At 43.5% G+C, this 12360-nt stretch overlaps 1 protein-coding gene across 1 annotated transcript; it reads left to right on the top strand.

The window, feature by feature from the left end:
* The first annotated feature begins 832 nt into the window (after positions 1-832).
* Positions 833-1381, top strand: LOC130859130 (dolichyl-diphosphooligosaccharide--protein glycosyltransferase subunit 4-like). Its single transcript, XM_057746459.1, has 2 exons — positions 833-859; positions 1139-1381. The coding sequence occupies exons 1-2, from the start codon at positions 833-835 to the stop codon at positions 1271-1273; spliced, it is 162 nt and encodes a 53-aa protein (XP_057602442.1). The 3' UTR covers positions 1274-1381.
* Positions 1382-12360: the final 10979 nt, after the last annotated feature.

The following is a 12360-nucleotide window of genomic DNA, read 5'->3' as shown; positions in this document are numbered from 1 at the left end:
AGAGGCCCACATGGCAAGAAACAGGATGATCTCCAGCCAACAGCCAGGAAAGAGCTGAGATTCTCAGTCTGGCAGCCCATAAAGAATTGAGTCCTGAACCACCACATGAGTTTGGAAGCAGGTCCTTCCCCATCTGAGTCTCAGCTGAAACCCCAGCCCTGACTGACATCTTGATAGCAGTCTTATAAGAGACTCTGAAGTAGAGGGTTCAGCTAAGCTGAGTCTGGATTCTTGACCATAGAAATTGTGAGATAATAAATCTGTCTTGTTTTAAATTGCTGAATTTATGGTAATTTGGTGCACAGCAGTATGTAACTAACACAGAGGCAGAGGATCATTTTGAAATATTAAAGATTCATATTACTCTTAAATTTGAATATATATAGATCTAGGTGTAAAATGCATGAACTGTGATACATTTCTTTACATTGACTACCAGGCATTTGAACTCTAGGATTGTTAGCAGTTTTATATTTTAATATCTATTGGGATTTAATTAAATTTAAACATTAACATCTCGAGCTTTATTTAAACAATTTATTTTAAAATGTTATTTTAATTTTGTCATTTGTATTTTGACTTTTAATTTTAAAAGATAATTTAATAAATTATTTAATTTTAACAGAAAAAAACTAATAAAATATTCTAGAAGAACTTTAGAAAACATCTAAAATAATTTCAATTTGTTGATTTTTAAAAATTTAATTTACACCTCTGATGAAAATATATTCAAGCTTTGTGTCCTTTGATATAATTTCCATTTGTTTTTTATTCCTTTAGATTATTACTGCCAATAGCACATCAGTTATGTAAAAGTCTTGATTATAACAACATGGTGAGTGATTTTGCCAAAGTGAAGGTAAGAAAGATAAATTTTATGGAATAAATATATAGCAATTTCCTAATTATGTATGTCTTTTTAAATTATTCATTTAGACGTCACTGGCACATCAATACAACATCCAGACATCCGCAATCATAATTTGATTCCACCATCTATATTTTGCCCATTTTCAGACATATAAAAACCATAGCTTTACACATACATTTTGGCTTTGTTTTTATGAAGGTATATTAGTTAAAATTGGAGGTTAAGGTCCAGGTCTCCTCCTTCAAGTTAGTGTGCACACCATGTCAGAGACGAGCCCAGTTGGTCAGCACGATCACGGACGTGCACCTTGCCATCTTCCCCAGTGTGCTGGGCGTGTCGCTCTTCCTGCTTCTCGTTCTCTATCACTACGTGGCTGTCAACAATCCCAAGAAGCAGGAATGAAAGTGGCACTTTCCCCACCCCAGGGTTCCAGGACATAGTCTGAGGCAAGATGGAGGGTGTGAGGGGCCTTCACACTTCACTTCATCCCTTCTACCCATCACAATATGCAAAGCATGTTTGGATTTTTCCAAACAACTTTTATTTCCTCAAAGTCTTCCTTAACCCTATGGAACAAAAAGCTGCCACTGAATAGGGCCCAATATAAGGGCTACTTTCTTTTCTACTCCCTCCCAGCAGTATAAAAATATAGATTTTTGGGGGGGTCCACCCCAAAATTTGGAGGTTAAAACATATTTTATTTGACAATTTGTAAGCTTGATTTTTTACCATGAAGACTTTTAGACACATGACCTGTGGGCCTCCATTTATACTTTTGTCCTGGGTATTCTGTATGTCAGGGCAGGCTGCCCAAAGTTCCCCAGCTGGTAAATGGAGCTGAGATTCAAACTCCCACCTGCCTGGATGCCAAGGTCTGGGCTGTGTGACATGTGACCTGCCCTGGGTCTGCTCACAGTCCAGGCGAGGAGCTGCCACCTCAAGAAGCCCTGAGTATCACGGAAGCTAGGATACTATGTGGTCAGGGGCAGAAGAGGCTACAGAATTCGTAGGTTTCAGCACAAAGTGAAAATGCATTATAATTATAGGTAATAAATTATTAAGAATTCCTAGATGCTGACAGTAGGGCACTAAATTAAGCAGGCGGCCTTTCTAAGTGCAGGGTCGGGGACTTCCTGGAGGAAATAACTGCATGGTCAGAGGGCTTCCTGGAGGGGGTGGCGCCTGGTTCCCCTCTCCCACTTACAACAGGTAGGTTTGGGTGTGGTGGAAAGAAGGGGCAAGAGCAAATGGAAAAGATGAGGACCATCTATTTATAGCACTTTTGTTTAAAAACCAATTTATTTAAATAAAAATATGTCATTCAGGGCTTCCTAGGTGGTGCAGTGGTTAAGAATCCTCCTGCCAATGCAGGGGACACGGGTTCGAGCCCTGCTCCAGCAAGATGCTCCCACATGCCGCGGAGCAACTAAGCCTGTGTGCTACAACTACTGAGCCTGTGCTCTAGAGACCTCGCACCACAACTATTGAGCCTGTGCTTTAGAGCCCGTGAGCCACAACTACTGAGCCCATGTGCTGCAACTACTGAAGCCCACGTGCCTAGAGCCCGTGCTCCGCAACAAGAGAAGCCACGGTAATGAGGAGCCTGCGCACCACAACGAAGAGTAGCCTCCACTCACTGCAGCTAAAGAAAGCCCGTGCACAGCAAAAAAGACCCAACACAACCAATAAAATAAATAAACTAAAAAAATGTCATTCAAAGAAAAAATCAAGGAAATAAAAGCATATGTGATATACAGATATGGAAACATTGTGATGAGTTATTTGAACGACTAGGGGTTGGGAAATTGCTCTCTGGGTGTGTGCGTCTACAAGTGTGTCGTGAGTGTGTGTGCATGAGTCTGTATACGAATCTGTATCTGTGAAAATGAGTGTGAGTCTAAGTCTGAGTGTGGATGCATGAGATTTGTAGAACTGTGTGACAGTGGATGTGTGTCTGAACATGTGTGTAGGATTGGGTGAATGTGTGTAGGGGAGTCTGTGTGGATGTGTGCACACAAACCTTTCTTATCCTGAACTTCTTCAAGAAGAATGTGAAATTGTGAGCTTGCTAACCCTGGATGCATTTCTAGTACCTGTGTATATGTCAGCTATCGCCACAGTAATGCTGTGTAACAACAAACAGGGAAATGGGAAAAGACTGTTAATGCATTGGATATGCTATTTTCTTTTGAGGTGATGAAAATGTTCTAAAATTGATTATAGTGATGACTGCACAACTGTGAATCTACCAAAAAAAACCCCAAAAAACAAAAACAAAAAGCCCCCAAAACATTGACTTGAACTATTTAAATGGGTGAATTTTATGGTATATGAATTATGTTTCAATTCAGCTATTAAAAACCAACAACAAACATCTATTTTGTTGATTAGTCTAGAGTGAACTGCAGCTCTGCCGTAATCATCTGGCGCTTGGCTCCTGGCTGCTGATGAGTTCAGGTATATTCCACATGCTTCTTCTATGTGTCTTTCACCCTCTTTGGCTCAGCAATGGCTCAGGTATGTTCCTTTCATGGTGAGTAGCAGAAGTGCAAGGGGGCGAGCAGACACATGTAAGGTTTCCTAACACCTTGTCTCAGAACTAGCACATGACTTCTGCCCATATTCCACTGGATGAAAAAAAATATCATATGGTCAAGTCCAAGTCCAACATCCACAGGACAGGGAAATATACTTGCCTCACTCTCAAGCCCTTCAAGGTCATGTGGGGGAAGGAAGTCAAGACTTAAGAAGGATAATCCAATCTACCACAGCTGCATAACATGTTGCTCCTGCCCCTTTAGAGATCTGGTGAAATGGGTCATAGACCCGAATTCCAAGTCTGGGGCAGCCTCAAGTCTTTCCACAATTTATGCCCATTCCTGTATCTTATTTCCTCTTGCTTCTCTCTTCCCTATGCCTCTCCCTGTCTCAGGGCTCTTGTACTTATATGAAGTATCTTGCTTCCACCCTGAGTCAAACCCAGATGAGAAGTCCAGCCTCATCGCTATTTTTGAAAAGAAATCCAGTCACATCCAGCATTTAGTGCATTTAGCAACTTTGCTGAAGATTACAGGGCTTATGAAGAAGGGTCACATGGCTTTTTGCACAACCTTCTGTATTTATGTCTGTACCACTCTCCCCCTCTGCCCAGAGACTGCAGGGAAGACTTCCTAGAGGAGGTGACATTTGACCAGATCTTGAAGGCTGAGGAAGAGGTGGGCACAAAACAATGACAGAAAAGAACATTCCAGGGAGAGGGAACAGCATGGATAAGATGAAGAAATGTCTGGAATAGTTGAGAAAAGGCAAGTACAGTTGACCCTTGAGCAATGTGGGGGTTAGGGGTTCCTACCCCCACAACACACAGTTGAAAATCTGCCTATAACTTTACAGATGACCCTCTGAATTTGTGGTTTTGCATCTGCAGAGTCAACCAACTTCGGATCATGTAGCACTGTAGTACGGATTTATTGAAAAAAATCACATATAAATGGACCCTCACAGTTCAAACACATTTTGTTCAAGGGCCAACTGTAGTCGGCGTGGCTGGAGTGGAAGGTATGAGCTGGGGATTGGTGGGGGTGAGGCTAAGTGTCCCACAGGTCCATGAAGCGGCTTGTACTGGGTCCAGCTGGGCTAGAACTCCTTTTCCAGAATTACCTTCCCTATATGGCTCTGGGTTAGCATCGGCCACAAGAGAAATTTGTGTGAGTTTTGGAAGATGGGTGTGAAACCGAAACCATATTTTTTATGTTCCGAAGGTCAACACAGGGCCCTGGGTACTGTGGACACTGGTGCCAATTGGTCCTCTCAGTTATCCCTGTGGCCCCAAGTTCATCCTCCCTGGATCCAATTGGTCTTTGCTCTCATTCACGTGCAGGGCTCCTCCTTAACAACTGATCTAAGTGATGCAGAGACAAGGTCATTGAATAGATTCCTCCACCAGCTCCCATCATTGTGCTCAGTCTCATCCCTGTAATCCTTTCTTCTACCATGTGCCTAGTGGTTCTCTGATTGAACCCTCACTGATACAGCCAGAATCATAAAGACATTTGTGTGCCACCCTGAGGAGTTTGGGCTTCATCTTTTAGAATGGTTTTTCTCATCTGAGGGCCACTCTGAGAGAGGTGATGCTAAATGTTCACCAAAGCCCCTTCTTCCTGAGCATATGGCTACATCTCCAGCCCTTCCTGCAGCTCGGTGGGACCATGTGACACCTGTATGTTCTGTATGCTAGCCAACAGAACATGGGTGAAGTGAAGTGTGTATGTTCAGACCTGGCACCCAAATCCTTTCATGTGACAGTGCAGATACGCTCTTGTTTCTCTAGTCTGCCAGCTGAGAGCAGAAGGTCCAATGGTGGACTTCAAAGCCTGTAGGGTTTCAGAACCATTAGCTAGAAGGAGCCTGGGTATCTGAATGACTCCCTGGAGCAGAGGCCCCCGCTGCCCTGCATTGGGCTGTGACTTGAGATACGGAACTTTATTATGTAAAGCCAGTGGGATTTAGAATTGTTTGCTAGAGGAGATAGCTGACCTTAACAAAAAGGACCACCTTCACAGTTTTAGCTGTAACCTGTTACCATCTGTATCATTATTGATTTAATCACTTAAAATTCACTGTTTATAAGCTTAATTTATTTTGAAAGAGAACTTTGTGTCAATACCCATAAATAGCAAAGCAGCCTCACCCGTGGTAGAGAGAAGGTAATAGTAAAAAATAAATGCAACAAAAATCAAACCATGATATGAAATTCTTGTTATATCCTGTTCCTGCTAAGGGCTCTGGAGCCTGAGACCTGCTTTCATTTTGTTATAGAGAGATTAATGAGTGTTTGATAGGTGTTAAAGACACGTTAGCACCAAATGGAGACTTTCTCTTTAATGTTCTTGAACTACCAGTGATAATCACCACACTATGTGAAACCACATGAGCCAAAGAAAGCGGAAGAGGTTTAAAACTTTTCTTATTATGGAAAATTTCAAACACATGTGCATAAATTTAATGAGACTAGTAATATAACCCCCCTTGTGTGCATTACCCAGTTTCAACAGCTATCAACTTTTTGCTATTCTTGTACATATAGTCCCCCTCCCCCTGCTTCCTTTTTTTGATCGAATATTTTAAAATAAATCCCAGACATTATATAATTTCACCCACAAATACTTCAGTATGTACTTTTTTTTTTTTTTGGCCTCACTCTGCAGCGTGCAGGATCTTAGTTGCCCAACCAGGGATCGAACCCACACCCCCTGCAGTGGAAGCACAGAATCTTAACCACTGGACCACCAGGGAAGACCCTTCAGTATGTACTTCCAACAATAAAGACATTTTAAAATTTCACACAATACCATTACTGTACTTAAAAATCAACAATTCCATATTATCGTTTAATACTCAGCCTATGTTCAATTTTCCCTAATGACCACAAAAATGAGGTTTTGCTGTTGCTTTGTGTGAATCCAGATCTGAACAAGGGCACACATTGCATTTGGTTGATATGTCTTTTTTAACCCTGAGGTGGATTGATGGCAGTAAATGGCCTCTCTCCATATTCACTGCATTAGCTATCTGAGTTGGCAGTTTCTCCTACTGAGAGATGGAGTCTATTTCTTGACCCTGGAATCTGGGCTTAATCATGCGACTTGCTTTGGTCAGTAGAACACAGCAGAAAGGATGCTGGATGATTTCTGCGTCTGGGCCTTGAGGTGTCTTGCATGATTCCACTTATTCTTTTGGACTCCTTTCTCAACCAGGAGAGCAAACTTGGGAAGCTTGCTGGGGGTAACCATGTAGGGGAGGACTTTCCTGGATGAGGCCATTCCAGACCAGCTGGTCTCCAGCTGACCAGTCAGCTGACCATAGATGCATGAGCAAGCCCAACCCAGATCAGCTGAGCCTGGGCCAGACCAAGAGAACTGCCCATCTGACCACAGAACTATGAGAAATAATACATTATTTTAAGCCACTATGTTCTAGTGTGGTTTACACAACATTATTGTGGCAAACAGTTAACTGATACAAAATCTACAAAATTTCTGCTCCTTTTTAAAATGTCATTTACTTGCTAAAGACACTAGGTCATTGGTTCTTCAGTTTTTGACAGTCTAGATTTTTATATCCCATGTCATTGGATTACATTACTTTCTAGATCATTATATCCCATGTATCATTTAATGTTAGCCCCTCTATTCCTTTTTTTAAAAAAAAAAATTATTTATTTATTTATAGCTGTGTTGGGTCTTCATTGCTGCACGTAGGCTTTCTCCGGTTGTGGCAAGTGGGGCTACTCTTCACTGCGGTGTGTGGGCTTCTTACTACTGTGCCTTCTCTTGTTGGGGAGCACAGGTCCTAGAGCAATGGAGCTTAAGTATTTGAGGCATGTGGGCTCCGTAGTTGTGGCGTATGGGCTTAGTTGCTCCGCGGCATGTGGGATCTTCCTGGAGCAGGGATCGAACCCGTGTCCCCTGCATTGGCTGGTGGATTCTTAACCACCACACCACCAGGGAAGTCCCAGTCCCTATATTTCTTATAAACTGGTAGTTAATTTTGAGGCTGAATTTGATTAAGGTTGGTTACTTGGTTAAGGATAGCTTCTAGGGATGCTTCCTCTGCATCACATTGGCAGGACACAATGTCCAATTATCCCCCTTTGAGTCATGTTAAGATTGATCAGTGGGTTCAGTGAATAATTTTAGACAAGATTGGGATACCCGGGGAGACTTCCTGGAGGAATCAGGCTTGAGTTGGACCTCTTTGAAGGACAAGTGGAATTTATATAGGCCAAGGTAAGGAAGAAATATTCCAAGTGAGGAGGGAAGGATGGATGTGTGAGTTGGAAAGTGTTCTGAAAATAGAGAGCAAAAACTGGTTAATCCTTCCTCATATCAACTTTTGTTGTTATCCTCTGGTCTAGAGGCCAGGGCAGGAACCAGATTTTATCTCAGATTTTAATTCTAATAGGTGCATGGAGCAGTTTGTTGGGACACATTGTGAAATCACATGCCTGCTCAGTGGGAAAGATTGCTGTAATCAACTAGTGATGTCTGGCATGGTGGTATGGTTGCTGTGAATCTGCCAGAGATCAATGACTCTGCCCCTCCTCAAGGTCTTTGACATTGGACCTCAGAAGGAAACAAGGGCTGAATGGGGTACCTGACATGGACTGTGGCAGTCCTTGTTGGTTGTTTACTAATCTTCATTCATCTTTTTGTTTTTGCTAATGGAAACTTAGGTATTGGATGGCAGAGATTCATTTAGGCATGAACAATGACCCAGTTCTAGCTAATGAGAAGTAAGGAGAAGTCTGCTCCTGGGGCTTCTGTAGAATTTTTTCTTCCTCAGTTGAAAGAAATGTGTGAAAGGATGCTTACCACCCCTTTGGAGGTAGTTGTATAAGGACATGATGTGGAGCAATGGCAGCCATTTTGTGATTATGAGGAGACATGGCCAATATGTCAAGGATGGTGGAGAAGAAATATGGAAAGAACCTGGGTTTTTGATGAAGATGTTGAGTCATGAACAACGTCTGGAAACACTTATTGCCAATCTTTTCTTAAGTAGAAAGTAAACCTCTATTATTTAATCCATGTTTAGTCAGGTATTCCTTTACTTGCAGCTAAGGACAGCCCAAAAGACACACTGACCATCCTCCATGCTTCATGGGTGTAGTCCAGACTAGCATTTTCAAACCATGGCTGAGTCATGCAATCAATTTATTGGATCATGACCTACTAACATTTTAAAAATGAAATAACACAGATAATATGAGAATGCATGACACAGAGAAAGGATAAATATTGCTTTTGCCGAACTCTTGTTTTAATTATGTGGGTCCCAGGTTAGCTCCTCCAAAGAAGCAGACTCTGAGACAATATAGCATTTGGCAGGTTTATAAGGGACTGTTCTTGAGATCAACTCCTGTGGAAGGGAAGGGAAAGAAGCGGGAGTGGGCAGGGGGAGAGATCAAGCTGGCATGGAGGTCTAACAATGACCTTGACTAACCCCACAGGGAATCTGGGAGTTCAGAATTGTCCTAAGTTGGGCTAAGATGGCCGGGCTTTTATCCTCCCCTCTTTGGACATGAACTGCCTCAGGAAAGAGGTGTAATCTTGGGCAAAGTGGTTCCATGAAGATGAGACAGGGACTCAGTCCAAGGGGCTGACAGCTTGGAGGTGCTCTGCAGACAGCACTCCCAGAAGCAGGGCAATAAGCAATAGAGCTTTTCTGGGATGAAGATGGAGCGATTCATCTGTCTGTCAGTGTGTGTGTGTTTGTGAGTGTCTGTGTGTCTGTGTGTATTAGAGCGAACCAGACTGTGGTGTAAATGCATCCCTTATTGTGGTCCTGGTCAGAGCAGTTTGCCTCCTGATTGCCTTTTGGGGTGTAGTCACTTTTTCCAAGGCTCCGCTTGTGAGAAGCAGCCCTGTCTTTGTGAGACAGTGCCCTGGCATATTTGAACACCAACGCTGAGCTGAGCTGTTGGTGCCTCCCATGTGTTAAGAAATGGCAGCTGCTGCCAATGTCCCCAAATGAAAATGACTAAGGAGGATTAAAGCCAAATGATGTCATCATGATCCCTGATGAAAAACACACAGGAGCCCTCTGGTCCCCCAGGGTGCCCCTTTAGCCCGTCTTGGCAGGTTTCTTCTTTACTCTCATTTTATTTCTTCTGTCTCCCTTCCTCAGCAGATTGTCTTTAGCAAATTGGATTTTAAGTCATGTAATTATAAGTGGGCTAGAGGCTTGAAGCAAGCTCTGCTCTTGACAAAAACCTGGAGGAAACTCCCATGCGAAACCCTCTGTTAGTGGCTCCTTGATTGTTGCCTGGAACAGGTAGGGAAAGGAAGATTAAAAACTGGAGGGGTTGTGCCTCTGCCCTCTGGTTGGGAAAGAAGGCCCCCAGCATTCTGCAGTCAGGCTTCCTGCGTGCCAGAATCCCCTGTGGAGCTTGCTAGAAATGCAGATTCCTGGGTCCTTCCAAAGATCCAATGAGTTGGGCTCTCCAGGAAGGGAGGAATGTGACATAGGAATCTGCATTAAAATTTTTTTCACTTTGAAATAATTCCACTCTTACAGAAAAGTTGCAAGGATAGTGCAAAGGATTTACGTATATCCTTTGCCTCATTTGCTCAATCATTTCTCTTTCCATACATAAATATGCATATATTTTTTCTGAATCATTTGAAAAGCTGTAAATGTGATGCTTCTTTACCTGTGCTTATCTCCCAAGAAAAAGGAAATTCTCTCACATAACTGCAGCATAATTATCAAATTTGGAATATTTAGCATTGATGCAATACTATTATCTAATCCACAGTACATGGCAAATTTCCCTAATTGTCCCTCCCCCCCTCATTAAAAAAAAATAATCCAGAATCATGCAATGCTTTTAGTTATTTCTTTTTTGTCCCTTTTATCTTAAACAGTTTCTCAGCATTTTTTTGTCATTCGTGACCTTGACATTTTGAAGCGTCTAGACCAGTTGTTCAGAGACTGTCCCTCAGTTTGCATTTGTCTGGGGAACTTGTATTTTTAACATGCCCTTGACCTTGAGCCCTTTGAGAGGCTTGAGCAGCCCTCAAATGCAAGTACTCAGAACTCTCACCTCTTAATAATGCACGATACTCAAAGGACTTTAAAAAATTAGCTTCATGGGGTACCAGACTTAGCTCTTCACTGGGGTTTAGAGTTTGGGACTTTTTTTTTTAAGACCCGATTTGCTCAGAACTCTCAAATCCAAGAGATTCTTTAATCGCCTGGGTTGCTAAGCTGGAGGAGTCTGAAGGGATCCCGCTGGGCTTTTAATTTTTCCCGGCTTTGAGTTCTCGCAAGGTTGGCGGGCAGTCTGCTGGTTTGGGGTGGGAGGTGGGCTGGTGGGAAGCAGGAGACAGAGGGGTCAAGACTAGGCAAGTAGAAAAAGAGCAACTGTCTCCTCCATGCGCACCATGTGCAGGTAAGTTGCCTGGTGCTTGGGCGGATTTATTCACTCAGTCCCGACACCCGTTCCTGGGGTTAAATAGTGTTAGCTCCTTTTGGCAGATGGGGCGACTGAGGCTCAGAAAGGTGACATCACTTATCCCTCACTACTTAGTTAGGAAGTGGCTGAGCTGGGATTGGAACCTAAGCCCGTCTGACTCCATAGTCCGTGTTTGCTTAATCATTAGGGTACCCCACTCACCAGGGAACAACGCACAAGGGGAATTTGTGGTCTGAATGTGAATTCATGAAACAGGAGGGCAGGAGTGGGTCAGTTTGACCCTGGTCATGGGACCAGAAGCCTCTGGGGCACTGTGTCTGGCTGGTGGCAGGGTGATAGTGAGGTATTTCGCTAGGATACAATGCCCAGGATCACCTGCTCCAATCCCTGCTCAGCCATTTCTGACGCTTGTCATGTTAGAAAGCTGCCTAACCTCTCCGTGCCTCGGCTTTCCCTGCTGTAAAACGGGGATAACCACATTACGCACCTCATAGGATTGTTGTAAGGATTAAATGAGTTAATATAGTAGAACGCTCAGAGCAATATCTGGTAAATACCATTGTACTTGACCGTCATCTTCATCTTCATCATCTCATTATATGCTGCAAACCCATAGGTGTGTGGAGCTGAGCGCATTGGGCACCTTTGGTGAATTCACACTTTCCCCTGCTGCCCGGCTCTGAGCTGGTCTTGCTGAGTCATTTTACTTCTTTGTCCTCATATGCCAAATGGAGACCTTTCCCCAACTCCCTGACCTTCAGACCCACCTTCAGAACCCTCTCTGGCCTTGAGAATTCCAAGTCTTTATAACTCAGGATTGAGCCCAGAGTTCTTGTTAACTGCCAGTACCTCCTGGAGGGCCAGCCTGGGTCCAGCTCACCGCTATAAGCTGTCCTAACACCCCAACTTTCTCATTCACTCACACACACTCGGTGCCTTTATTGAACACCTATCACATGCCAGTCACTGTGCAGGGTGCAGGGACTATACGGTATCAAGCAAGATAGGAGACAAGGTCCTTGCCCTCATGAAGCTCATGTGCTAGAGGGGGCGACAGATACATGGCAAGTAAACAACAAGTAAATGAATATATAGTAGCAGAGAAAATGATGGCAATGTAATTAAAAACAAAGGCAAAGCAGAGAAAGGGGCTAGAGACTGACTGGGCAGGGGGCAGGAAGTGTGGTGTATACGTATTTTAGGCTCAAGGAAGTAACTTTTCCTGGGATGCTCTGGTATATTCTGGGATACCTGGGATGGCCAGGTAACCCCTTGGGAATTTATTGCTGACACTGCCATAGTTTAAAAGGGGTTTCCTGTCAGTAATTCTGTCCCCCCTCCGATCCATCCCCCACACTGTGGCTAAAATGACTTTTTCCAGATATAATCACATCACCCACTTGCTTCCCCCGTGGCGGGGATGAGGAGAAGAATCGTCCCTGCAGCCCCTCTGACCTGCCTTGTGCAGTCCCTTCCACCTCCAGTCTCAGCTCCAGTCATGCCTTCTCCC

The sequence above is a fragment of the Hippopotamus amphibius genome, chromosome 8, assembly GCF_030028045.1.
Source record: "Hippopotamus amphibius kiboko isolate mHipAmp2 chromosome 8, mHipAmp2.hap2, whole genome shotgun sequence".
NCBI classification, from domain to species: domain Eukaryota; kingdom Metazoa; phylum Chordata; class Mammalia; order Artiodactyla; family Hippopotamidae; genus Hippopotamus; species Hippopotamus amphibius.
This window is presented reverse-complemented; position numbering and strand designations above follow the sequence as displayed.

What these genes read in the sequence shown, in the direction of transcription:
- LOC130859130 (XM_057746459.1), top strand. Translation starts at nt 833, where the DNA reads ATGGTGAGTGATTTTGCCAAAGTGAAG. An exon ending in GTGATTTTGCCAAAGTGAAG is followed by an intron (nt 860 to 1,138) that starts GTAAGAAAGATA and finishes ACACCATGTCAG; the next exon opens with AGACGAGCCCAGTTGGTCAG.